The 27,390-nt window shown below is 49.8% G+C and overlaps 1 protein-coding gene across 8 annotated transcripts in view; it reads right to left on the bottom strand.

Moving 5' to 3' along the window:
• The window catches only part of SCMH1 (Scm polycomb group protein homolog 1), a 73,540-nt gene that overhangs the window by 5,324 nt on the left and 40,826 nt on the right, over positions 1–27,390 (bottom strand). For 2 of the 8 annotated variants that reach the window (XM_084497469.1, XM_084497468.1), the window contains 6 exons: positions 15,486–15,718; positions 14,787–14,913; positions 13,537–13,737; positions 12,686–12,871; positions 5,780–5,911; positions 191–394 (listed from right to left, as the gene is read on the bottom strand). In XM_084497469.1, the coding sequence (XP_084353595.1) occupies positions 191–394; positions 5,780–5,911; positions 12,686–12,871; positions 13,537–13,737; positions 14,787–14,913; positions 15,486–15,718 (1,083 nt within the window). Of the gene's footprint in view, positions 1–68; positions 395–5,779; positions 5,912–12,685; positions 12,872–13,536; positions 13,738–14,786; positions 14,914–15,485; positions 15,719–27,390 lie in introns of all 8 variants that reach the window. The other 6 variants (XR_014685722.1, XR_014685721.1, XM_084497471.1 and 3 more) reach the window with 6 other exon arrangements.

The raw sequence follows: 27,390 nt of genomic DNA, 5'->3' as shown, positions 1-27,390 counted from the left end.
CTCCTGGCCGTATTTCCGCCCACCCATCTGCCATGTCTCTAGAACTACTGTTAAACCTAACAGACTACCTGTTTAACAGTGTAGAGGCCAGTCTCTGGTACTTGCTGAAGTTAGAAAGATGTAACTGGAGTTAGAAAAGCCCTTTATTGCCAAATTTACAATCGGAGGGCTGGCTTCTTAACTCTCTTACCCCCAGAGCTAAGCCTACGCAAGGCAGAGGTACTGCCCTGAGTGAGGCTAGAGGGTTGGTGCAGGTGCCTGTATCCTTGCAGGCGATAGTCTCTGGAGCTCCTGCTGTGGCTGGATGAATTGACAGAGTTCAAGGCAGAGTCCATGGGGTCCAGGCGAGGCTCCAAGGGCCCTGGGAGGCCATCTCCCAGAACAAAGGTTTCACCTGGAACGCACCAAGCTGCAATCAGTGCACATGAATGCCACGCAGCCCCACGTCACGGCTCAAGAGCAGTGAGCAGAGCCGCGGCAAGGCAGCACCATGCAGGGCGCACACGCGGCTGCAGGAGCAGGTGTCACACCGCTGCACTGAGGGGCTCCTCCAAAGTACCCAAACTGCAATATGCACGGCTAAAGCACTGCGGCCTGGTGTTTGCCTGGCAAGTTCCAGTCCAACCAGGGAGCAGCGATAATGGTTGATACCCAGATTTGAGCAACAGCTACTCTGCTAATGCCACCACCAGCTCCAGGTTGCATTCCTGCAGCCTCTTACTGCTTCCACAACTGCTTTGAGCTGGGAGAGGAAGCTCCCTGCATTTCAGACTCAAGGCCCACACATCATGGGCATCAGTGTGCAAGGGAACGGCCTGGGCCATTGGGACTGTGGGGGTATTTAGCCAGACTCATGCCTTGGAGTGGACAGCAGCACACACAGAGCAGGAGGGAGCAGCAGGCTCCTCTGAGCAGCTCACCTGCCCCATCACGGCAAGCAGTGGCATGGGGCAGCACCCAAAATTGGGGTGCTGGGGATCAGCTGTGCACCCCTCCTGCCTTGCTGCTGGGCCCTTCAGTGCACAATGAAGCTGGTGACCAGCACCCTTCGCTGCGGCAGGACAGAAGGCTCTCCCCAGGCAGGGGTCCAACTGCCTGCTTAGACTCCTCACCAGCCCTTCCAGGGTGGGGAATGGAGAAAGCTGCCCTGGATGATGTTCCACTGAGATCTGCGTACCAGCAAGTGAACCTCTGGGCAAGATTTCCCTTTGCTGTTATACTGGGATGGTTACATACTAGGACCACGTGTTTGTAGGTTTTACTATGGCACTGTGGCACAATGCAACCTAATCTCAGTCCAGGTGGAGCTGGTGCTTTATGAATCATCCTCAAATACTTATCACGAAATACCTGGCAAGTTTGCACAGCTGGAGAGGAAAGTGTCTCCTACAAGGAGTGGTGCCTGTGTACATGCACTCCTCTGGGCTGTGCCACTGTGCCTGGCTGGAAACTGCAGCACCTCCACCAGCACCCACCCGAACGCTGCAGCAAGCTGCAAGGAGGGGGAAGCCTTGGGAGCTGCTCCAGCAGTAGAAAATCCGGCACAATTGGTGCTGAAGTGGGATGGTGGTGCGGGTGCTGAGCTGGTGTCACAGCCCATGAGACCCAAAAGTTCTGCCCAGGCATTTCTGCTAGGCTGACGCTTTTATGCTCCAGAGAAGGGAGATGCAGCTTGCCTGAGCCCAAACCCGAGTGCTCCAGAGGCTGGGCCCTGCCAACCTTCTCCTGGAAGCAACTTATTTTCTTTGGTTCCTATGAACTACAAGGCTATTCTGTGAAGTAGGATCCTCTGTTTTTGGTGCTGTTGCTGTCTGTATTTGAGCAGAGAACCCAGGGGCAAGCTCAGCTGGGGGTGGGCAGACCACAGCTTGCCAGGCAGCACCTCATTATGTTGTAAGATACAAACACCCCTTTTTGCCTGGCTGCTCAGCAGTCCAGTGAAGCAGGTGTGAGCTTATCACCTTCATAAATGCAATGCTCCATCTTGTGAGTTTTGCTACTCTGCATTTGAGGCACTTCTGCATTTATTTGCTCTTAGGCCACTGTGATGTTCTTAGAAACCAACAGCACGGCCTTAGGGAGCAGAACCAGTGCTCATGTAAAGACTGATACTCTCTGGGTGATGTTTGCTGGCCGGCGTGCCAGCAGTTTCCCATGTGGGTAGATGTGTTTTCACTTGCTCTCTGTGAATCAGACAAGGGGTTCTGATTCATGGCTGTTCCTGAATAACTCTGCACTCCTCCGTCACTCCTGTTCCACACTGCTTTTCCACCACCTCATTTCAGCACAAAACTGGGTGCAAACCCAGCACTGAGCTGGCTGCCTGCTCCCAAGGCAGACTGAGACTCCCTGTCCTGAGCCCAGACATACAGTGGATACAATTTGCACCACTGGCTCTTCATAGGAGCTCCTTCGCAGAAGCTACCTTGGGTTTCCTCTCCAAGATCAGGACAGTTTTTCTTAAAACACAAATCACTTCCCATTTCATACACACTTCTTGGAACATCTGTGCAAAGGGTGACGTCTGACTCCTGGAATGTGCGGTGGCGTGAGAGCAGCTGGGGGGTACAGCCTGCCGCACCGCTCTGCGTGCCTTGTGGCAGGACAGGGGCAGGCGCGGCAGAGATATGGCACAGGCAGGGGTCTGTGCAGCTCAGCTCCAGCCTCCAGGGAAACATGACTCCCTCTGCGAGTGACGCACAGCCTCAGCTTGCCAGGAAGCCCCAGATGTGCTGGGTCAGGCAGAAGTGCGTGTCCAACTGCTAATGACGACACCGAAGCTCATGCAGAGGGATGTTTGTCAGCAGAATTTCAGAGCTCGGCTGGAGAAGGCTGCAGCTTGGGAGGCTGGAAGACCACATGCATAGGTTCGTGTCGGTGCAACACTAAGGATCCAGAACTCACCCTCGGAACATATTTGACTCAACAATTAACACGCTGTCACTATTCTGATGTGAATGCTCTGTGATGCGTTCTTCAAATATGTGATCATGTTCTCACACGTGCTCATGATCAAACATCCGAAGAAGAGCATGCAGCCACACAACTTGGGAGCACTGCTTTTTTGCCTAGAATTAAAGCTGCACACTCATCCTCAGGTTCCCTGTCTCAGGGTTGGTGAGTGCTTGGTTGTGCTGTAAATACCGCAGCAGAGCTGGAGGCTTCTTGGTAGGGTCAGTGCAAGAGAGGTCTTGAACTTTCTTAAAAATACAAACACACAGGGAGCTGCTTACACAAATGATACCGTCAGAGAGGGGAGAGGGAAACAAAGCAAAGGGAAAATTTTGACTAGCTCTGTGATTCAGCTACAGCAGAAGACAACATGCTTCTGCAGGTGGCAGCGCACAGACTGCTTTCAGGCACACACACTATCCAGAATCCTTCTGCCCTTGATAACTAGTTTTTGGAGGGAGGAGGAGGTGGTTAATTCTTAGGCAGATTTTCTTATATGAACTGCTAGTTTTAAATACAGGCTTGCTTTTGGAGCATTGTAGAAAAACATGCCACAATTAGTGGTGGAGAGGCAGGGAGCAGATAATTAAAGTTTAATTAAACAAATAATGCTATAGATTCAAGAGTGCAGTTTTACTGCTAAAACACAGAGTTTGGCCACAAGCACAAATCTGATTTGCACAACTACTAAACACCCACTGTTTCCAACAAATGATAGTCTTTCAAAAGGGGGTCCCCACTGTGCTGGAACTGCAGCTTTTTAGCAAAAAGCTACATTAATGGCACTGAGTGTAAGAAGAAAAACAATATATGAAGAGATCCCCTTCTTGTCTTTCTGCCTTCCTGCCAAGGGCACAATGAATGGAGACTTCCCCCTGCTACTCACTGCTGTCAGTTTGGCAAACTGGAAATAGCTCAGGTGCTGCAGTGTGCCACACCAAGAGCAGACACCTCCTCGCTCAGGAAATACACCTATCTGAGTACTTCGAGCTCAAGTTCTTAAAAAACATCCTCTGAAATGCAAGTATCCCTGCTTCTGCTTAAATTTCATAGTGGATGAGGTGGAATGGGCCATTAGTTGATTGCCTGCAGGATAAAATTGAATTTCTCAAAGGGATTTAGAATTGTACCTTGTTTCTCTCTGCCCTGTATATCTCTGGCTTGAACCAAGAATGGACCAAGACCAAGTTTCTGTAGGAAGTTCACAAACCACGAGAATCACCACCTTCACGTGAAGGCACACAGTCCGCACACTTGTCTCTACTTTTACAGAAGAGGCTGCAATAATCTGGGCATCTAGATGGCAAGCCACATTCAAAGGCCAAAAGATACCTGAATACACTCTGAAGCAGACTGAGATTCAACCTTCCAGACAACCTAACTAGGTTCCTACTCAGAATTACTTGTTACAAAATCCCTTTGACTGACTATACAGAGAGTCTGCGATACCACCTAAGCAAGGCACCTTAATTTTAGAGCCCCCCCAAGAACAGCAAGGCACTGCCCAGACAGTAGGAGCTGACGCGCTTTGCTAATGGTTACCCGTGTGCAGTGGCTGATGGATTAGAGGACACCAAGAAGAATGTGTACCAAGAGGTGATAGAGGGATTGTGTTCTAGGGAACAACTTTCAACTTGTCAGTATACATGGGACAGTCCCACAGTCACCTTGTTCTTCATATCAGCTATGTGACAAATCAGCAGTTTTGATCGATTTAGGTACTAAGGCCATTCGAACCTGTTCATCACAGGGTGCAAGTTCAGATCAGCTGTGACTGGAAGAGCACAGAGCATGGTGAGGCATGAAGACTAAGCTGCACCAGAGTGCACAGGAGGCTGCTGACTCTCAAATCTGGGATCAACAGCCCAAGCCCAGCAAACTCAGCAACAACTGCGGAAACAGTGACTCTAGCGGGACAGCAACAGAGCACGAAGCAACTGAACTAAGAGCCCAGCTAACAGACTCCAGCAGTTTTTCAAGAACTTATTACAAAGAACTGAGACTAACCACTTGACAGATTTTGCCATCAATTAAAGGGCTTTAGGAAAGCTGTACCTCCACTCTGCATTATGGAGCATTTATAGTTCAGAACAAAAGGGAAGGTGGAAGCATATTTACTGAGGACTCCTCAGGCTCACAGTCCTCCAGCTACCCAGACCCACTGGAAGCCCACGACCTGCACATGCAAGTGAAACCTATCGACCACGTACCAAAGAGGTTATTTCTGCAATTACTTTTGAGAACGTGGCAGAGCACATCTGCATCAGTTATTTGGCTGATGGTGCAGGCAGCAGCAGTGCTGCAGGAGGTTTGGTTTAGCTGGTGAAGGACACGGTAGTGAAACATGCCGTGTTATTTAGTGAGGGTTGTGAGGAACACGATGGGATCCTGGGAAAGGGCACTAGCTCCCAGCCAGACAGCTAGACATCAGCATCTGTAGAAAACACTGCAGCAAGCCATCATGGAAAAAAATCAGGGGGAGATTGAAGCAACTGGACAGTTTTATGACCTTTAATACCATATATAGCAATGGAAGCTAAAATATAGGTAATTAAACCCCAGGTTTTATGGTATTAGCTGATTGCTATCAGGGTTAGAAGGAATTCTGCCTGCATTCCACGTCTTGCACAACTGCTTGGGCTACCTGCCTCAGTGTACAACAGTTTCTTCTTCTCTCTGAAACACCAAGCACCGACCCATGACAAAAGAGACAAAGCAAAGCAGACTTCCTAAGCCCACAGCTTGGGCTGGCATTGCAGTGAGGTTCTGCTGCATCTGTTACAAGTTGCTATAAACAGCCAGCTTTGGGAAGAGACACTGTGCTCACCTTCCAAAGGGTGACGGTCATTCTTTGGTAACTTGGGGGAGAGAGGAGCACTGTATGGAGGGGAATCTTGGGAATATCGCTTTGTACCCCGGCCTGGTCCCTGCAGAGTGCCGTCTAACGAACTGCTTCTGTCTAGGAAAAGAGAACAAGCCCTATTTAGGAGTGGAGATTTTCTGGGAAATTCAGCCCTGCCAGAGTCACTTGCAACTCTTGTGCACCGCCAGTCTGGTAACAGCCTGCTGAAACTGCAACCCAGCTACAGCTGTCAGCGCTTACCGTTTCGTACTTTGCTTTGTGAGTTTCACAGAGAAAAAGGGTGGGGATGAACCTAACAAGGATCTATAGCCATTTTTTGCCATGCTTCACCCCAAATGGCACCTTTGATCAGCTTCATTTAATTTTTTCTCCTTCTGGCTCATCTCCCACATGATTCCTCCTCCACCCCAGTCTCCTCACCTTTTGGGCACTTGCAGCCCTCAGACAATTTGCAGACACTCTATGCCACAGGCACCATTTGATAAAACTGTACTTGAATTTTCAGTCTTTCCCTGAACGGCACCCCCAGCGTCACAGCTGTCACTGCCACTCTTCTACCCCAGCGGTGGGGTTACAGGGCGCCAAGTCGCAGCCACCCGGCACCGCAGGCACCGGGCCAGGCCGCGAGGCATCCCTCACAGATGGAAAATGCTGAGCACACAACGTCACTGCACGGATGGACACAGAGAATGGGACTGCTCACACGGACAGGACAGCAGCAATGACAGCGGCACGGCTGGTGGCAACCTTGCCCCGTGCGGGCACAGTGTGGGGTACAGCCAGCACGAGGCGATGCGTGCCAGCCTGCAGCGGGGACCCTGCACCAAGGGGTGAAATGCTGGGAGATGAATGCCAGGAGCCAGATGAGAGCCTGCAGCAGCTCGAGCCACTGGTGTGGGATGGGAGGGGACTGGAGGGGTGACAAATACGGCGAGGAGTGGGTAGGACCAGACACCAACGGAGATGTGTCACACCAAACGAAGACACAAAGGAAAGGATGGGTGGGAAGCACCAGGCAGTCACAGCTTAGTTGGCTAACGAGAAACACGAAGGTAGATAAAAGCACTTGTTTTATCAAAATCCTTTTGGGAAAGGAAAGAAGCTGCTTTTACTGAGGCCCCTGGACTCCCTACAACTATGGTCAAAAACCACCAAAATATTATTAGAAAGATTAGCATTGTCCTCAGGACAGTTCCCCATAAGAAACATTCACTGCCCAGACAGAGATGAGAAACAAATGCTCTTAGTAATGTCTTTGGATATTTTTAAATGTAGAATAGGATGCATTTCTTCACCAAACAGTCACAGAACCACAACAAAAGGTGATTTTTTTAAAGATTTTATCTTTTATATTTTTTTTTTGGGGGGGGGGGCAGGTATTTTTAAAAATTTTTGATTGTAAAAGTAATACAAGTACACAGAAGGTCAGGTTGTTGAAAATAATCCAGGGAATTAGAAAGTAAGTCAATGCAAATTAAAGGAAGGATAAACCAAAGCAGGTCTGCAGTCAGGGTTTCTCAGTTTAAATGGCCGTTTTTAAGAAAATACGGAAATAGATATGCACACACAGCTGCATGCTGTGGATCATCAGGAGAAAAAGAAAATGCCCTTAGTTCAAAGGATGCCTTAAACCTCTTGAATGTGTATTATCAGTGAGGGAAAGAGCTGGCAGGAAAGGACCCCACATCTAACTGGAGAGGGATCACTTAGAGAAGGATGCTGAGAACATGCAGATCATGGTGAGTCGTGGTGAATGGAGCCAAGTCCAGTTGGACGCCAGTCACTAGTGGCGTCCCCCAGGGCTCGGTGCTGGGGCCGGTCCTCTTTAATATCTTCATCGATGATCTGGACGAGGGCATCGAGTGCACCCTCAGTAAGTTCGCAGATGACACCAAGTTAGGTGCGTGTGTCGATCTGCTTGAGGGTAGGAAGGCTCTGCAGGAGGATCTGGATAGGCTGCACCGATGGGCTGAGGTCAACTGCATGAAGTTCAACAAGGCCAAGTGCCGGGTCCTGCACCTGGGGCGCAATAACCCCAAGCAGAGCTACAGGCTGGGAGAGGAATGGTTGGAGAGCTGCCAGGCAGAGAAGGACCTGGGAGTGATGGTGGATAGTCGGCTGAATATGAGCCAGCAGTGTGCTCAGGTGGCCAAGAAGGCCAACGGCATTCTGGCTTGTATCAGGAACAGTGTGACCAGCAGGGCTAGGGAGGTGATCGTCCCCCTGTACTCGGCTCTGGTGAGGCCGCACCTCGAGTACTGTGTTCAGTTTTGGGCCCCTCGCTACAAGAAGGACATCGAGGTGCTTGAGCGGGTGCAGAGAAGGGCGACGAAGCTGGTGAGGGGCCTGGAGAACAAGTCCTACGAGGAGCGGCTGAGGGAGCTGGGCTTGTTCAGCCTGGAGAAGAGGAGGCTCAGGGGCGACCTTATCGCTCTCTATAGGTACCTCAAGGGAGGCTGTAGAGAGGTGGGGGTTGGCCTGTTCTCCCACGTGCCTGGTGACAGGACGAGGGGGAATGGGCTTAAGTTGCGCCAGGGGAGTTTTAGGTTAGATGTTAAGAAGAACTTCTTTACTGAAAGGGTTGTGAGGCACTGGAACAGGCTGCCCAGGGAAGTGGTGGAGTCACCATCCCTGGAGGTCTTTAAAAGACGTTTAGATGTAGAGCTTAGGGAAATGGTTTAGTGGGGACTGCTAGCGTTAGGTCAGAGGTTGGACTCGATGATCTTGAGGTCTCTTCCAACCTAGAAAATTCTGTGATTCTGTGATCATTTACAGGAAATGAAAGGGACCTGCTCAGCCAGGAGATGTACGCCTCAGAGGACAGCACGTACAGGGACGATGTGAACTTTGAACTCTGTCTTCTGACAACGCAAAGGAAAAGACAGCACTATGTCCTCCACTGCAAAAGTAACAAGTGTGTGGGTACAGAGCTAGAGGATGTCATGCAGAAAGGTAAAGACTGGGAAAAAAGCTTGTCCTTGTCTGCAAATTATGGATCAGCTTTGGGGAATATTTCACCTCCCTAACTTGGAAAGTTGACCATGCCAGCATTTGTGCTGCTAGGAGGGGCTCTGTTGCAGTCAGGCTCTGCTCAGCTCGTCCCATCAAAGTGGCCCCTTCAGGACACTGTAACTTGCCCTGGCTGCACTGCTGCTTCCTCCCTGTCTGCAGAGCATGGCTACGCAACGAGCCTCAGTGGAGATGTGCTTGGGACATCCACCTGAATCCAGACATACCAAAGCCACCTTCTGCTTTGCTTCCAATTGCAGCAATGTTGAACACTGGGACAAAGCCCAAAGGCTAACAGAAATGGGACAGGAATGAAAACACACACCATTGACTAAGAAGGAAAAATCAAATAACCAAATTTACTCAAGCTGGGGGGGGGGGGGCATAAGGGTGCAGGAGGAAGCAGAAATAAAACAAGCAAGAAGGTGCATGGGTCTGCATCAGTGGGTCTGCAGCAGTGACTTCAAACAAAACTCAGTGATGGACTGCTCAGCAGGACTGGAAATACAGTGCTAGCATTTAAAAAGGAAGGGGAAAAACAATATAGGCAACTGAATGCTTATGTATGACCTCAGCAGTACTGCAAGGCTTCTCAGAGGTTCAGAAGGGAGGGTAAGTATAACATTGCACTTACACACAGCACATACAGCAGTAGGCACTCATCAGAGGTGACTAACCCAACAGCTTCTGTATCATTGAAAAATATCTCATTTATCAGACAACGGAAGCATGGTCAATCTCATTTACCTAGAATTCAGCAAGGCATTGGTCATAGAAGACCAACATTCAATATTTTATAGTAGCTTTGGCACAGATCTTAGAAATTCGCTGATGAAATCTGCTGATGTCTTCCTAAGTTGGGCCAGACAAGACAGTATTTGATTAGAGAAAAAAATATAAAGAACAGAGTACCAGACAGGAAGTAAGTTCAGATGCAAAACGCAGATATGTATGTGACACATTAACCTGCAAGCTGTGAACTTGCAGCTGACAATGACGGATGGGAAGAACAGGGTACATGACCAGCATGGGACACTTGTCACCTGCTACAAGGACGCAGCAATGAAAAGTGGCTTCTTGTGAAGACGGTGGTGCCAGTGCTGTGGCACCAGGCCCTCACCAGATCTTCCCCAGAGTGCTGGGTAGCACCCTGGTCACCTCACTGAAGTCTGACCCCAAGCAACACTACGTGAGGAGAGCAGAGAGCGTTTCTTACTAGCACAGATGGAAGGCGAGCTCCCCTGCAGGATACAACTGCTTTCTAATGGCCTCCAGAAGGAGGGGAACTAAGTTAAGCTAAAAGACGATGTTAAGACGAGACGACACAGTTACCAAGTAGCCCAAGAATAAATTTGGACTAGAAACTAATTCCCAACTAATTAAAAACAGAGCTCCAGAGTTAATCGAAGCAATGCTGTAGTGTCCATAATAACAGGATCCCAACTCAGTGGTTCAGAGGGTTCATCCCGTCCATGTTTTCGGATAGCTCCAGATCAGACCTACCTGCTCACAGTATTTCCCAGCCCACTTCTATTCCTATCAACAATAATCAACTTTCCATTTTCTTGCAAATCCACAGTTTCCTGATGTGTAACTCGATCCATTCCTGCTGCCTTCTGTGGCTAGGACCTACAGAGACTGCGTGCCACGTCGCAACTCCATGGCAACACAGCCTGACCTACAGCTGCTGCAGGCTTCTTTTGCCCCAAGCACACCCACGAGCCCCCCCAGCACACCGACGGTGGTGCTCGTGTCACGGTTAAGGGCATTTGTTCTGGGAACCGAGACCAGTTCCCACCAGTGACTGTTTTCTGGAAGAACTGGCCTGCTCAGGCACGTGAGTGCCTGAGCCACACAGGAAACAAAGCAAGACACACGGAGCTGGAGGTGAGTCCACGGCAGCCTTCTCACTCGGTTTCATTTAAGCAAATATAAAACCACATCCTCATTCTTCCATGACCAGCACTAAGCTCTAAACATTATTGGTACTGTTTTTTTGCCCTCACCAGAAATCACTGTAATGCACAGATGTTTATCATCTTTCAGGCGCTTAAGAGAGATGTTAGATCCCTGAGACATCACTGTGAACTAGAGGACTAGGGGTTATCACCTCTCTAGACTGTGGTTAATCTTTAATCCCTGCAAACACTCTAACAAAGAGCTCCCAGTGGGCAGATCTCAGGACTGTGCCACGTTTGGTGCTTGCCTGTGCTTCCCCCGCTTTTCCTCCTACCTTCCTGCCCTGCCAGGCAGCCCTGCCCTTGGTGCAAGACACCCGTGACATCCCACATCAGCTACGAGCCCCATGCGGGCTACAGGACCCTCTCCACCCACACCTGCTGCCATGCCCAGACACAGGACCCTCTTCCTCACATTCTGGCTGTGCTCTATTTCATGATGAGAAGGTGGATCCACACAGAAACATGGAAACATTTCTTCTAATTGGGGGTCAGCTACAGCGGTAACCTCTAGTTCCAGCAACTAGTCCAGCCGCTCCACTACCTGCCACAGCAGCCAACCAGCCTCCTACAGCTCTCCTTACACCACAGCAAGAATCCCTGCTCCTGGCCCTGCACAGCTCCAACTTGTAGGCAGCCGCTCAGCGCCAGAGGAAGCAGAGGACACTCACCTGAGACCCTCATGCTCTTAGCACTGTTGCCATTCCCCTCCCCAGACACGTGTGCTTTGAACACCAGCCTGGCCATGCCTCCCAGCTGGTTTCACCATCCTCACTGATGGCTCCTGGAAGCACAGGAGTGAGAGGGCAGCAGGAGAGAGCAGAGAGGCAGGGGAGCAGAGCACAGAGAGCAGAGCACAATGCACGAAGCACTAAAGCACCAGGTGCCTAAGCCTCACACTTTTCAGTCTTCCCTTAAGTAGTTTTTCCTAAGACCTTATCCTTTTCCATTAGAAATTCTTCTTGCTCTTTATGTAAGAGCCATAATTATCCAAAGGATTAACTCTGAAAGACCTCAAATGGTACAACAGTTATTCACTGGCTTGGAGAGTGAAGGATGCGTAACAGGAGAGCAGATCAGCACGAGACATTTGTCAACCATGTACCGAGGGTGTAGATAGCATCTATCCTCTTCACGAGCAGAGCTCCTACAGGATTAGCTCCCCCAGAGCCCCACAGCCAGCCCTGGGAGGCAGCTGTCGCCCCGGGGTTGCTGCCACCACATAGCACTTGTAGGGAAAACTACTGCTTTTCTTGTTTCCCAGTGCTTTCATTTAAAAGCAGTTTTGCAGCCTGATGATTTGCATCGTGGCATGAGCTATCTTGCCAGGGGTGTGCTGCTTCAACGCAGTGGAGCATTAGCCTCGCCAACAAAAACAAAGCCACCTTTGCCTCGGATAGCTGCAGCGTGTTTCCATCCCTGAGCAGGCTGAGCTTCCGCTGAGGGCTGGACTGCTGGCAGCAGATTTGTAGCCACGCTGGAAACTGCTCAGGTAGGATTTAATTAAATTCCTAATTACAGTTTACCTACTACTTGTTATCACTCTTCCATTTCTTATGCAAAGGCTTTCACTAATTCCTAGCTGGATGAAGTCACTCTAATCAGATTACAGGAAGCGGGAAGGACCGGGGAACGAGGAGAGGAGGGAAGACAGGGAGACAGCACGGATGAACGGAAACCTACAGGCAGAGATGGAAATCGGACTGACAGGCAGAAAATAAGGCAACTTGAATGCTAAGCGAAAAAGAGCCCTGTGGGCATGTGAATGACACTGCTGCGATGCGATGAACCCTGCAGAGAGGGCTCGGAAACACGCTCCTGCCTCCTGAGTTAATGATAAAATCTGGGTTAAGGCGCGGAGCACCTGGGGTCCCTACAGTGCCGCCCCCGCCCCAACTCCTACCTGGTAGATACCTGTCGTGGTCGTACTCGTGTGAGCGCTGCATGTGGCTGTTCTGAGTGAAAGGCTGGTTCCCAAAGAGGTTGTCACTGCGGAGATTGTGGCAGAGCTTCTCCAGGAAGCGGAGGACGTAGGTGATACTGTTTACTGCTGGCAGGTTCAGAGTGTGCTGTTCCCGATCAAACACAGCTGGAGACAGAAACAAACAGAGCCCAACACGTAAACCCCCAGCAAAGGCAGGAGACTACGCCCAGGGCTGCACAGCCAGCTTCTGTATCTCAGCATCACTGGTCTAGACTAGAGCAAACAAAAGCCACTGCCTTCCGCTGGCTGGGCGCTGGCGAGCTCGCCTCCCTGGGACAGGCTAAAACCAGCCTGCTGCACCCGCTGTCAGGACCAGGCTGCACGGCTGCGAAGCCGCGGTACCAGGAGCAGAAAGGTGCTCAAGGAGGGGCCTGCACTCCCGCCATCCGGGTCAGCCGGGGCTTAAGAGTAAAACTAAAACTCGGGGGTAGGGGAAGAGAAGCTTCGCGGTACCGCTTTTCCTTCCACTAGGAGTTGTGCAAGGCCCCCCGTTCCGTCCCCTGCTGGGGTCCAGGCAGTGCCGGAGGTGACGCACAGCGCTCCCCAGGCTCGCAGCAGCAGCTGGGCCTGGAGGACAAGCTACTGCTCTGCTCTGCATCAGCTGCTAGCTGTTGCTTCACTGACACAGATGTCTGGCAAGAAAGAGAAGACAGAAATCTTCTGTCTGCCCCTGGCCCATGACTGTACCAAGCTTCAGGAGAGACATCTTCCAGCGACTGAATTCTTGCAATGACATCTCTGAAGGCAAAGTGCTGCAGGCCAGTTCTCACCTGAGATGACCTCTCCCCCGTGGCCTTGTTTTAAGAAGGAGAAGACAGTTTTCTGATGATAAGCGCAATCAATGCAGGCCTGCACTGCTTGCTGCAGGACAACAGAAGCTCGAGCTGGTCCAAAATGATCCGGCAGCTGCTGAACTTTCTTCTTGTCTAGGTGGGGCCCAGTGCTGCCGTTCTTGTTCAAGTAAATGCAAACTGCCAAGATGAGAAACGTGTTTGCCATTAACCCACTCAAGAAATCAAGAAACAGATGCCTAAAATCCAGCCTGAGGGATAGAGATGCCCAAGTTTTAAGACTGTAAAATCACTCACAAAGTGTGAGCGAATCCATCACCTGCCTGCCTGCAACCTAACGACAGAGACACTTTTGGGGGGAATCACCTCTCACACCTTCCTGCCTCATCATGCTCACCTTTCACACTGCTGCTATTACACCTATGCTTTCCCCAGTGCTCAGGCTCCCAAAGGCAGGCTGCAGTGTGGTTCCTGGGCCAGAAAGGTAAAGTGGCTGAGATGTTCAAAGGAAATGAAGGAATGCAGCCCCAACTCCGGGGGGAAACTGGGTTCTTTGGGTTCCTCTGAAAATTGCGTTCTGGGGAAACAGAGGGCTCTACCCATATCCAGTGTCTGAACATATAAAACCCATCTTTGCATTAGACTTTCCTGCCCAGGTTCACCTTTGGCTGTATCTCAGTCGTAGCAGAGCACATGCTTTGCACTGGCTGCTTCTATTCCTCCCCTTCTCTCTCTTGTCCCTGCTTGTCTGGCTGAAGCTGAACAGCCCATGGCCACTGCTGCTCAGCAGGAGCTGTTCTGCACCTTGCTCTCTTCAGCAGCTGTGCCTGGCACAGTTTTGGAGAGCCCATACTATGAACTCCTGAGTGCAGCTGCTCACAGTACTGCCTCTAGGCTGTATGGGCCACACGAAGTGCACTTTGAGGGCTTTGGAGTCACTAACATGCAGGTGACAACTCAGGGAAAGGGAACTCTGCATTTGTCAGATGGACTTGCAATCCTCCTATGGCTTCATATTTCCAGTATGGATAAATGAACAGCTGGTCTGAGCTCACGTGCCTCTTTTCCTCCTGACACACTCTGAGTTAGGCCAGCCTTTGTTTGTGGAATCTTAAGGTTTGCTGGTTTGTGTGTTTGTGAAGAAATGGGAGTGCTGTGGCGTGCCACCTCCTGACTGCTGCAGCTCCTAACTGTGCAATCTTTTCGAGGATGCAGTTTGAGACCCTTACCTGTGGGAGCCTGCATGGCAGAGCTGGGGATTGTAGCAGCGTCCTGGGGCACAGTGCTTGTGTCTGGTTCTGGGGTACTGGTTGTTGGAGAGGTGGGTGCTGGGTTCAGCAATGTCCTAGGTTTCCTCTGCAGAAAAAGATGAGGATATTTCTCCTTTTATCCCTGCTCTCCTACACCACCCATGATCACTACACTCTCTTCTCTGCATCCAACAAACAAGGCACTGTGGAACATGACATACTTCTGATGGCGATGACGGGAAGTTTCAAGAACCTACTTAATCAATATGTGTACATTCTAGAAACCACGATCCTCGAAAAAATAACAAGCCTGAGATCCGCCACCTCTGCTTGACTTGACTCTGCTTGACTAGCTACACATGATGGACAGAAGAGCTTATTCCACCATTTGGCCAACCTGTCATGATCATAGCATTTGCCGTGCTACTTCACAGCTAATGCAGTTCCAAAGACACGGTTTCTTGATGGAAATGATCTTTAGGACACAGACATTCTCTACAACTCTGAGGCTGGACTCGGAGGGATATTCCCAGCCCCACACACCCCTCTGGTCTCCTACTTGCTGCAGTCACACAGCCAGAGGCTGAGACAAACGTGCACAAATACACGCATGCACCATCCCATGGCAGAACTTGCAGCACCTGCTTTTCACCCGCCTGCATCAGCATCAGCTTTTACCTTACTGCCAGGCTTTGGGCCTCTCTTTCTGGGGAATTTCAAAGGCTCCACTGACTTGGAGGGTGTAGGCATGGGGTGATGGATTAGCGCTTTGGTCGTTCGACCACGCTTCTTCCCTGTTTTGCGACGCCTTTGCCCTTGTTGATGCCCCAAAACAGTCTTTGTGCTACTGTGCATGCTAGGTTTCTCCGAGTTTACTTCGGAGGCAGGTAAAGGGCTCTTTGGAATCACAACTGAAATAAAAAGAGAAAAAGCAAATATAATTAAATCAGGCGAGAATGAAAACAAGAGCAGCCTCCATCTTTAAACAGTGTCATATGGAAAAACCTGGAGTAGTCACAGTCCCCTGAGTGGAGGCTACTGCTCTCCATGCCAGAGTAAAAACCAAATGCACTGATCCGGGGTTCAGCACCTGAGCTGTGGGGCGCTGTGGCTTAGCCTGGGCAGGCTGAGCTCTGGAAGGATCGCACTTCCAGCCATACCTTCTTCCTGAAAACAACTGGCACTTACAGCTCTTCCATCTGCAAGTGGAGACCTGCCAGAGATCAGGTAAGATGCTCTGAAAGCATTCCTAGGGGAAGGATCAGTCAAGACCTGCCTGACAGTACAGAGCCAGGGCTGTGCTGGAAATCCCCTTTCTCGAGAGGCTGAGGTCAGATTTGCTCTGTCCCTAAATTACCAGTGAACAGCAGGGGAAGGCACCACTATGTCCTTGATTCCTGCAAGGACGACTGCTCCCAGCCCAAAGCAACAGCTCCTATCTCAGTTACTTCAGCTCCTCTCATGTACTGCCAGAGGTGAGAGATGAGATAGTATCTGGCTGCAGACAGCACATGGTCCGATCCTTCTTAACTTCTCAAGCTTTCCACGACAAAACCAGGTTTTTCTGGAGTATTTCCCCCAAATCCCCTGCATTTGGTCATTCATCTTTCCCAAGCCCCACTAAAGGCTGGAGATGAGCTGGCCCAGTTCAGCAGACCAATGCCTCTTTAAACTTCTGCTACAAGAAAACAACACAGCCCTCCTATATTTTGAAAACTGCACGGCGACATTTATGATGTCTCATTTCTCAGACCTGGAAACCTCACTGTGTGTTCAACATGGGGGCTGTGACTTCAAAAAAAACACAACAACAACTTCCACCTTTTGACGTGGGGTGCGTTATAGATAAGAAGAAAACCTTGGCAAGGAAAGCAGAGATTCATAGAAGAGTGATACCAGGATGGCAAGCGGCACCAGCAGTGACAACTGTGGGCGCATAAGGAGAATGTAAGGTTCTCAAATGAGAGCTTTACAAGCAATCACTCTAAGCAAGGACAAAGAAAGCCCTTCCTGTCGACAGCTTGGTAGCAGCTAACAGCTGCGTCCCAGGTTTCAGGGGTCTGGAGAGGATCCCTGGGCTGCGGGGTGGCAGCGGCAAGGCAGGAACAGGAGCCCCGCAGCCCCAGGGCAGGGAGCTGTTAACTGCTTCGCTGCGGCATGGCTGCTGGGGAGGGTCTGCGTACGGCTCCATCAGCAGCTGCTTGCTTTGGCCTTACACAAATGAGCCCCTGGAAGTGGAGGATCCTGCTCTGCTCCTCCGGTCTGACTGTGCTTCATTCACCAGCTTCCACGCTGGAGGCCTCCCCTGAGAGCAGACCTGTGCCTGGCTGCCAGCTCCCGGACACCCACAAACTGTACATTCAGCTCAAAAACAGGGCATTTTGCTGCCTCGCTGGGCAGGACCAGGAGACCTCCCACATGCCAGGCATGTCTCCAGTCCATGCTGCCACCAGGACACCAGCCTCCAGAAACTAGCCCCACTCTGCTCTTCAGGTGAGCAGGGCAAGAGTTACAATGCCCTCAAATTCTTTTATTTTTTTTTTAAATCTTTATCTCCTTGCCTTTGTGCACTACATGCACTAGGGCTGTGTGTTGGATTCTGCTGATAAGCTCGCAGTCATTGAGTGATTTACCTAAGATTTACCTCATTTCCGAACTAACATCTTCTTGTGCCAGGTGGATACAGAGAGTGGTGGCAGAAACAGAGTCGAGGGATTTTGCTGCTCTGTGTCTAAGATAATAACACCAACAACAGTGCTACTTCTCTGGCAAGAAAAGGAATGCAATACACAAATGCTCGTTACTGTGTCACCCACCGAGCTCCGTGAGCAGAGAGGAGCAGCAGGGCCAGGTATCCTCGGCCAAATCGCTGTGCCTCCAGCCTTACATCTGCACAGCTGACTTCAGCCAACGAGTGTTTGTGTAAAGGGATTTACTAGAACCCTGTCAGTTGATAGAGCACGGATAAACATGGGTAAAGAACTCAGTACTTTAAAGAAACTTCCAAACATCAAAGCGATGTGTAAAACAAAGTGGGAGGCATTTTGTTTGCACTCTGCAGCAGCACTAAGTGTCCGAACAAAGCTGTGCCATAGCGAGGTTTCGCTAAGTTTCAAGAGAAATCGAGGGTTCTACAGACGAGCTGTGAAGCAACCTGAGTTACCAGTAAAAAAAAAAAAAAAGAAGAAAAACAAAAAACACACCACAAAAACAGAAACAGTAAATTTGGAAAGTTAGGATGCCATGAACAACTGCTGAACTGCACCCTCCCCAGCTTGAACCGCATCTCAGAGAAACCCCAGTGCCAGGGAAAATGCAACTGACGTCAGGCGGATTCCCAGTTTGCATGCTTTCACTACAGAATTTTGTAATAAAAAGTCATTTCTGGGGGGTAGAATAAATGCTAGAAAGTTCCATTGTCCACTTCAGTCACAAAGATATTAAAAGTAACATTAATTTAATGTTAAGCTTTACCACTCACTGCTTTCTTTTTAGGGAAATAAAAGCCCCTTACACGGTACGTGCAGAGCACACGGCAATTTCTTTCAGCCACAGCAGAGGAGATTGCACTGAGGCTGCTGCCATGACAGCCCATCCTTGCCACCGCCCTGTGCTAATTCATTTCATAAAAAAACACCAGCCTGTGCTAATTCACGTCTCTTGTCCCTGCCAGACGTACTGAGCCACAGACCATCAGCTTTTGAAGAAGGAGACAGCAGCCACTCGGGGAGATCTGTGCTGTACCAAAAACCACAGGGCTCCGGCTGCTCGCGCTGCTTGAGCCCTTGCGGTGACCAGCTGTCTCCTAAGGGAGCCTAAGGTTTTTCAGTATGTGCCTGCAAACTTTCCTCCAGGATTTCAGCCCCCGATGGTACAAGGATGGGGTGAGGATGCAGGCGGGAGCTGCTTGTCCTGCAACTGCAAACCACTGCCCACATACCCTTACCTGCCAGAAGCTGCAGTTTTTGGGTCTCATTCAGCCGGTGGTGGTGCCAGCCCAAACATAAGCAGCTGCCAGGGCCATCCCCATCTCATGTCCCTTGTCCCTCATGCTCACCTTCGCCCTGTGTTGCACCATCAGGAGAGCCAAATTTTCTTAAAGTTACTTGAGGCCCTCTTCAAAAATCAAGTTTGCTGTCACTGAGAAATGCAACCTCTGCCTCTGGGCTTTGGTGCTCATATGGGCTCTGAGTAACCGAGCAAAGCTCCAAAGCTGGCCTTGCTTTAGGCATGGACCCAGGCCTCCTATGGTCCCTTCCAACCTGCATCTTTCTCTGAACTCATGGTTAATCATTTCAGCCCGTTACTGGAACGGAGAACTAAAGAGAGCAATTTTTCTGCTGCTTCAGCTCGCTGAGCTGTCTTGCTTTGGGTTGTACAGGCACCAGGACCTGGAGGGATGGAACCGCTCCTTTGGGGCTGGTATGGGAGCAATTTGCCTGCAATGAGGATCATCGCCCTGCAGATGCAGGATCAAAGACTGCTGAACTCGGAGGCAAAGAAAAGACTGACATCACTAATTGGTTTATTAATCATCAAAGGATTAGTTTAAAAAGAAGTCCCAAGCTTCCTGCAGAAACAAAGAGACTTGACAGAGAATTCAAGACTATTTCCTAATGCCAAAATATCCCCTGCCAGTCAGCACATGGCTGCAGCAGTACCTGCAGCTACACACCACACTGTTACTCAAACTGTTATTTACTGGACACTCTATAAAACATAAGTTGCTGCCCACACTTTGAGGTTTTGCTAATCATACTAGAAAGCAGCATTTGTCACTCATCAGCTTCTCAGGCTTGTCTGAGCTTGAAGACGACAAATTTATGTCCTTGTGGTAAGAATAACAAAGCCAACACATGTAATAAAATGTGGAACAGAAGGGTTTAGGATGGAGAAGAGTTCCCTACCTTTCTGTCCATTACACCAGCTAATTACCAGTTTGCATTTTACTAACAGCCGCTGGACCACAAAACCTGACATCTCCATTTTATGTGCTAAGGGCTCCTGAACTCGGATGCAGCTGTAGGTCATGTACCCTCCCTCTGGGTATTGCAGTAGTGACCACTGAGGTGTAAAGCAGGCAGTTTACGAGAAGACTGAAAATGACATTTGTATCCATTGTAAAGCATCTATGAGGAACACCCTGTAGGGCACACCCAACTGCTGTTTTTTTTTTGTGCTCCAGCTTCAGCACTGTGTGGTCAGAAGCACGAAGCAAAGATACGGGTTACAGAGACACATTTAAGGTAAGCGTAATTGCCAACACCCTGCTGAGAATTGGCTGAATCCTCTGGATGCAGCCATCCAAACCCAGACTTCCTGACAAGAACCAGCACTCAGTGCCCATCTGAGAGCAAGATGTGCAAACTTCAAACCTCTGTGATTCTTCTTGAAGCAGAGGCTGTTATTATTGTCCACCACAAGCGCATGCAGGAGCTAAACCCGGGCTCCAGGAGGGATCCAGGTTTGACGCGTCCCCAGCTCTCAGCAGCTGGGCAGCCAGAGCAGAGGGGCAAGGGGCAGAGCGCAGCTGGGAGATGCAGGTGCCCTGGAGCACAGCAAACGTGCACTGTCCTCCACATCCTGGAATTTAGAAGTCAGAATCCAATTATTCGCATGATCTAATATTTCCTGCAGGGACTCCAGCTTGAAATGGCTGTTTGACCTAAGGCTGAGAGACCAGAGGATGTACCTAATACAACAGTACAAGAGGATCCAAGCGCTGCATGATTCAGCATGTTCTAGATGTTCTCATGATCAGTTACCTTAATTCTCAAAGATGCTTTTTTTTTTTTTTATATATCCCCTAAACCACAAAATTTGTCTAGTTTTTGACTACTGAGGCTTGCTGGGAGCTATGAAGTGCTTTATTCAATGTCCCCCTCCCGGATCTGACTTGCCAGTGGTGACATGGCAGCATGCACAAAAACGGAAAACCATTCACCCTAAATCTGTCTCTGTGCTATTAGCCCTGATGATCAGGACATTTGTCACTCTCACATGTATTTTTGGGCAGGGCAAGCACACGAAGAAGAGTGGTTACTAAAAACCAAAGCAATGCCTTATATACATTTGCTGTACCCAAGACGGGCTATGAACACTCACCACGACAGTGTCCCATTTCTTAAAGGCTTCGAAATCTACAAGTTCTGCCAGAGCTGCAGTTTTCTTATTTTAATTGTCTGCATGTGCTTCGATGAGCACTGTGCACTGTGGATGCCACCACACATCCCACTGGTGCAAGCTGTGGCATTTTTATGGTTGCTTTATTTTTGTAAAGACATCTACAAAAAAGTCACACAAGTCACAGTGATGCTGGTATTAACTATTTGCTTTTTGCACAAGCCTTGCATTTACAGCTCTCAAAGCAGCATTCCTGTGCGTCTCCAACCACTCTGGTAATTACTCGCAGCACCTTCCCAAGGCACTGTGGTGAGGGATTTACAAACCCCTCAGCAGCAGTCACTGCGCCTTGTGATGCATCTCAGACGTGCTGGGTAACACTGACAGCTGGAGGGATAGGCACTCCTCGAGTGCCAGACCAGTATTAGTACTGCAGAACATCCCAAGTGCCCTACCCCTAAGTAAAACCACGCATGGATATATGAAAAAGAACAACTCAAGACTGCAGTTGGCTCTTCTGGAACTAAAGAGCAGAAAACCCCTGTTCTGGACCCACAGGGTCTGCTTATGCAAATCCAAACCCAGAGCTCACAACCCAACTCTGCACCAAGGCTTCCCCTCTGTGCACCACAGTCGGCTCCTTTCACCCTAACACTTGCCAAACCCAAGGAGGCAGCTTTAATGAAGCATGAAGTTCATTGGGCTAAAACATTTTCCCAAAAGAAAACGGAGGTTTTATCTGAAAACACAGCCCTCAAGATGAGTCCAATCAACCTGGGCAGTCAGTACAGCGTCTGTACCAGAAACCTAGGCTCACAAACCTGGGAAGGTGTGAAAGGGAGAGCAAGCACATGGATGGATGTGACACAGCCTGCCTCCCTTTCCACAAAGCCACATTATTCACCAAAGGATTTATAAGAGATAAAGAGCCATGGGATAAGAGGGAAGGTTTCTGTAGGGCTAAATCACTGCTTAGAAGAGGCAGGGGCAAATGGTTATTCTCACCAGGCAAGGGAGGCGAGGAAGTTTTCTAACAGTTCATGCTTTCCAGGGCAGGCAGGACACTGCAGCTCATGAGCAAGCTCCAGACAGCCCAGGACACTGAGAGCCAGGGCAACAGAGCGGCAGGTGACCTTGGTGACAACAGGTACAAAGCAGTGAGCGAGGGGAAAACCACTCCTTTCAGGTACAAAATGATGGGCTCTGAGGTGCGTGGTGCTCACTCAGGAGAGAGAACTTGGGCTGCAGGACCCATCACACAAGAACATCAGCTTTGGGCACAGCAGCAGCTAAAAAGAGACAGGACAAAGACTCAGCTTTGAGTGGCAGACAGCAGATCAGGACTGCTGGATGTCATGGTAGAAACCAACTGAATAAAAATCCTTATTATGCTTATAAAAAAAAAAAAAAAAAAAAAGGCAAAAAGCCACCAAACCTGCCGATGATCCCTGGATTCTCTTTTCCAATATTTCAGCTGCTCTGGGGATGTCCTCAGCCAGGGCTCAGCTCTGCCTTGTCCCTGCCAGGGCACCCCGAGCCTGCCCTGGGTAAGATGCGGGTAAGATGTGGGTAAGCAAACCCCCATCAGACGGAGCGTTTTGAAGAGTCCCATCTTAGGGACTTCCCCGCTAAGCATACGAAGACATCTTTTAATGTTTGTAATCGGTTCCTAGTAACTTTTCAGAGACAGTGATTTTTAATACACATCCCAATTCCTTCTCTGCTACGCAACTACATGATTACACATTTTTAGTCTATCCAGGGCCTTTCAAACACCATGGCACTGAGTGGTGACTTACAATTACACCTCTGGGTACAGCACAGATCCCCTCCTGGAGCCCATACAGGCAGTCTGGTGGGAGCGCTGCCTGCCTGCTCTGCAAGGCAAGGTCCTCTCTTGCTGGCTGGAAGAAGCTGGCTGAGATGTCAGCTCTACCTGGCAGGCAGACTCACGAGGTTGAGCAAAGGACAAAGCTTGAGGACCACGGAGCTCACTCGCAAGGGTGGGACAGACAAACCAACCAGGAGGGAGCAGTGTGTACCCCGCAGGCAGGGACGTGGGCTTCACAGCTGCTGCTTCGTGCACCAAGAACCCAGAAGCGGGCTGAGGCAGGGACATCGGTCAGCGATGCTCTCCCACTTCCCCATTTTCCTGGATCCCCTGGTAGCAGCTAGTCATGTAGCAGTTCCTGGTGCTTTTAAACAACATAAACATACATGTGCAGATATTCCTGAACATGGGGGTGCGGTGCTTTGAGAGCTGGCACAACAAGTGTTACGGATGCGCAGCATAATAGACTTATTCATCAAGATGCCCTGGGGGCCAGCACGGTCCCCGTTCTGCTGATGGTAAAATAAACAGAGATAAGCGACTGGCTCATGATCAGACACAAAGACAGTGACAGCGCTGTGAAGGGTGAGGATGTCCAAATTGTTGTCCTCAGCAAAAGTCATTTTCAGTTTAGTGCTGAGCACACGGGTTAGTTCCAAAAGCCAGGTCTCCATTTCTCCCCAGTACAGGAAAGAAATGAACTGTTTTGCATCCAACTGGGTAGCTTTATAAAACAAATGGGTAAACTGAGTCATGCATTACTATTTTTTAAAAATAAACCGCAAAGGCTAGCATTCAGGTAAGGAAAAAAAGGCATCATGCCTGCCACCACTGATGAAGCCACGCAAGCTTCTCCCCAAAGAGCATCTCGTGAGCTCCTAAGCTCTGGGCACGTTAGCTGTGGAGCATCTGCACAATCGATAACAGACATCTCTCGCTGCCAGTTACACGGCTGCAGCTTGTAGGAGCAGCGCAATACTCCTTCAGCCCCTCTTCTCCCTGCCATCCCCTCTTCTTGCTCCCTGAAGGCACAGTGAAGGAGCAGAAAGACCGTGCTGGGAACAGAACCAGCCCAGGGATTTACACTGCAGAGAAAAATGGTAGGTTTGGACAGCAGGGCTAGACTTCCCATTGGCTCAAGGGATTTATCTTGTAGATTTGGATTGCACAGGAAGTCCTCAACAAAATTACAGCCCTCTCTGGGACAGCACTGTAATTTACACTATAGAGAGTACCCTTGTCAACCTTGGAAAAATGCTCATTTGTACAAGCCAGTGTCCGGCAAGATGTGCAGCCCCTGCAAAGAGCTCACAAAGCTGTTGGCCTTGGCTTGCACTCTTTGTGCTGGCATCGGGTTTTATTTCTCCAGTGCTCACACCGCTTAACTCTGGGCCCCATTCTGCAAGGACAATCAGAAGCTGCTGCTTGGCTGGCACAGCCCAGAGCACAGGGGCCACCAAACTCAGTCAGTCTGGAGCACAGGTTCTCCTTCAAGCCCAACCACCAACCACCAGGTCAGAGAACAAGGACCCCACAGGGAATATGGTTCAAATGCAAAGGACAAGCAAATGCCACATTTGTCTACAACCACCCTCTTCATAACTGAAGTCAGAAGTTTTCCCCCAAGCTCCATCCTGGTACCTCTTACCACAAATAAAGTGGCTGCAACACAGCATGGACTCTTCCTTGTTATAAGCCCTTAAATAGCCTTACCTTCTCCAGCCCACGGCAAAAAGAAACCTCTTGTAACGGTGAGTTCCTTTAATCAGCAACAACGGAATTAAAACAGAAAGAGTCTGAACTATAAAAGGGTGAAGGGAACCAAGCCAGCTCCAGTATGAGAAAACATCAGCAGAGTTGACCCTCGGACTCCTGATCGAAGGGAGGCACTAGCAGGTAAGGGACAACACTCAGGATCAACCAGGATGCTCCAGGAGAAACATCAATGCCATTTATTTATTGTCAAAACGAGACCAAAACCAAGTCAAAATCTGAACTTCAATACTCAAGCTTAATTTGATTACCCTGAAACCAGTTCAGCCAGTGGAGATCGTTTCTTTCCTGACAGCACCCACAGGTCCACGGTGAGTACTCCAGCAGCAACTGCAAGAGCTCAGCTGGAGCCACTGGAGTTGCTCAGTGGATGGTGCATGAGAGCAGCTGGCACTTTCAGTCCTGACACACCAAACAACCTCACTTCCACACCCCGGGAGAACCATCACAGTGCAGTGCCACCGGGCTGAATGCCCTGAGGACGGCCAGCAGCCTTCTCAGTACGTACCCAGAGCAGGCTGCCAAAAGCATCGGGGATGACTGACCCATGTCTGGTCCACGCAGCAGTCCTCAAGGAAGTCACAGAGCCACGGTCTTAGGATGCAACCAACCTGCAGACAAGTAAGGCTTCAGCACGTGCAAGCACAGCAACGCCAGCCTGAGCAGGACAGAGGTCACCAGTCCCAGATTTACAGCCTGCAGGAAGCTTGCAGCAGCGTGGCTATGCTGCTATTAATATCCAATGAGCTCAAGGACATTCCTTGAGTTAAAATAGGTGGCATGAGAAGCCACCACAGTCAGTCTACTAACTGATTGTGTCTTTTGCCTCTGGGAGTTGATTATCATCTCGTTTCCAAAACCCCATGTTGAGAATCAAAACGCTTCTGTTCTTTTAGAGTCTCTTAGAGTATTCAGGCTATTGAGAACTGTTCCTGGGGTTTCTGCTTGTTCTGATCTTCTCTGAGGCTCTTTTTTTAGCTTTGGCTTCCTGGTTAAATATTAGCAGAACACCTTCAACATCTCAGAGCACAAAGAACAAGGAGACTGCTAGTGGGTGCAGTTTATTCCACCTTTTGTTCTTTATTAAAGCTGCTCAGAAGTCATAAAAATACCAAGATCAAGAGGAGAACTGACAGGCTGCAAAAGGTCTAATCTTTTTAACAAGTTGGGCTGTATATTCAGTATGAAGCTCCCGGATTCAATAAAAATGCACGCTGTGGCAATGTAGCCCTGTTTACCAAAGCCTGATCTGCGCTCAACATTTCCAACTTCTCCGAATAATCAGGAGGAAACAAAGAGAAGAAACTACTCAGTAGGTCATGAGGTAACGTAATGCTCCTGCTCCCATTGTGTCACTGCGAAAAATCCTACCAAGATTCAGGTATCTTTGGATCAGGCCCATTTCTCCTGCATGCACATGGGCTGCTCCGTTCACAACTGTACCACCAACTGCGTGCAGCCTCTACAAGCCTTTGGGAGAAAAATCTGGTTAGATCATGCTGCTTCCTCCAGCACTTGTCTGCAACAGAAACAGCACCTCTATTGGGGACCAAGCTACGGTCACCAACAGCTGGCACCTGTGGGCTGGTGACAGGCAGAAAATAGACTCGGAGCACTAAATCCTCAACGTGAAGCCTCAAAGGGCATCCAAGCTCAGCATCTTCCATGTCCCAGTACAGAGCTTAACTCAAACTCAAACTCTTCTGTGGCTGCTGCTCCAGGAACGCTGGACTCCTGGCCCTGCCGGGGGAAAGTGAGGCAGCTCAGGGTGCGCCTGGCCCACCTGTGGGGGAGCAGGAGTGTGCATGGAGATGAGTGTCCCCACTCACACCAGCTGTGCTTTGCTTTCTTCCCGTCCTGAATCATCACAGAGCACGTGCGCTGGAAGCCCTGGGGTTGAAGCAAATCCAGAATGACGGGCTCCAGGAGCCATCCTGACATGTTTGGCCATGACTGTGCATTCAGGCTGCGCGACTTAATTTTTAACAGGCTTAAATCTGAACTTGAACAGATACCTGAGCAGTAAAAGGCCTCGGTCCTCTTCCGATTCCCTGCTCTGTGCCATCACCAGTTTTTCAGGACCCTGTAAAAAAGCACCAGGAGCAGACCAAGATTGCTTCACTACTCCTGTTCGAAGATCCCACTGCCCTGATCTCACAGTACACACCAGCACCTTTCAGTTCCAGTACCAGCACCGCTGACCGGCTTCAGGACGATGCAGCATCGCTTCCTCAGGCCCTGAAGTCTTCTGGCCCTGGGTGACACAATCCGGAGGGTTTGGGCAGAGCATTTGCACCAAACAGAGGCTACAGGAGGTCTCTTTCATCGTACAGTACCAAAGGTGAGTGAGAGGACACGAGCTCGGTGTGTCCCAGGTCAGACCAGGCTCTGCAGAAGCTGAAGCACTGCAGGGAGCTCAATGGGAAATGGGGCTCTCCTTGCTGCCCTCCTGAAGGCGTAAAACCTACTGAACTGAGCACACTTGTGGCCTGTTTAACTCCGCTTCCAAACCTGTCAGTGACGACGGTTAGGCAAAGACATCAGCAGCTCCTGAGCCAGGCCCTGCATTTAGACCAGCAAATGTAAAAGCCCTCAAATTTGTCTGGCTCCCTCCCCAAAACGTGCAGACCTCCAGCCTACACAAGCACCATGCACAGCCCAACACCACATCCCACCCGCACAAGTAGTGTTACAAAGTCCCTGCAGGAGGGGAGCGACAAGCCCAGCTTCATTTGTCCCAGAAGAGGAAGGTTTCCAGCAGTGATGCTCCCACAGAACCATCCTGTGGTGACGCAGAGACTCCTGGAGATTTTAGAGGTCTGGTTTAGGCCAAAAGGCAGGAAGGAAAGGGGAAGG

The sequence above is a fragment of the Aythya ferina genome (assembly GCF_964211825.1).
Source record: "Aythya ferina genome assembly, chromosome: 24".
NCBI classification, from domain to species: Eukaryota; Metazoa; Chordata; class Aves; order Anseriformes; family Anatidae; genus Aythya; species Aythya ferina.
Note: the sequence above shows the minus strand (reverse complement) of the source record. Positions and strands in the feature narration are given on the sequence as shown.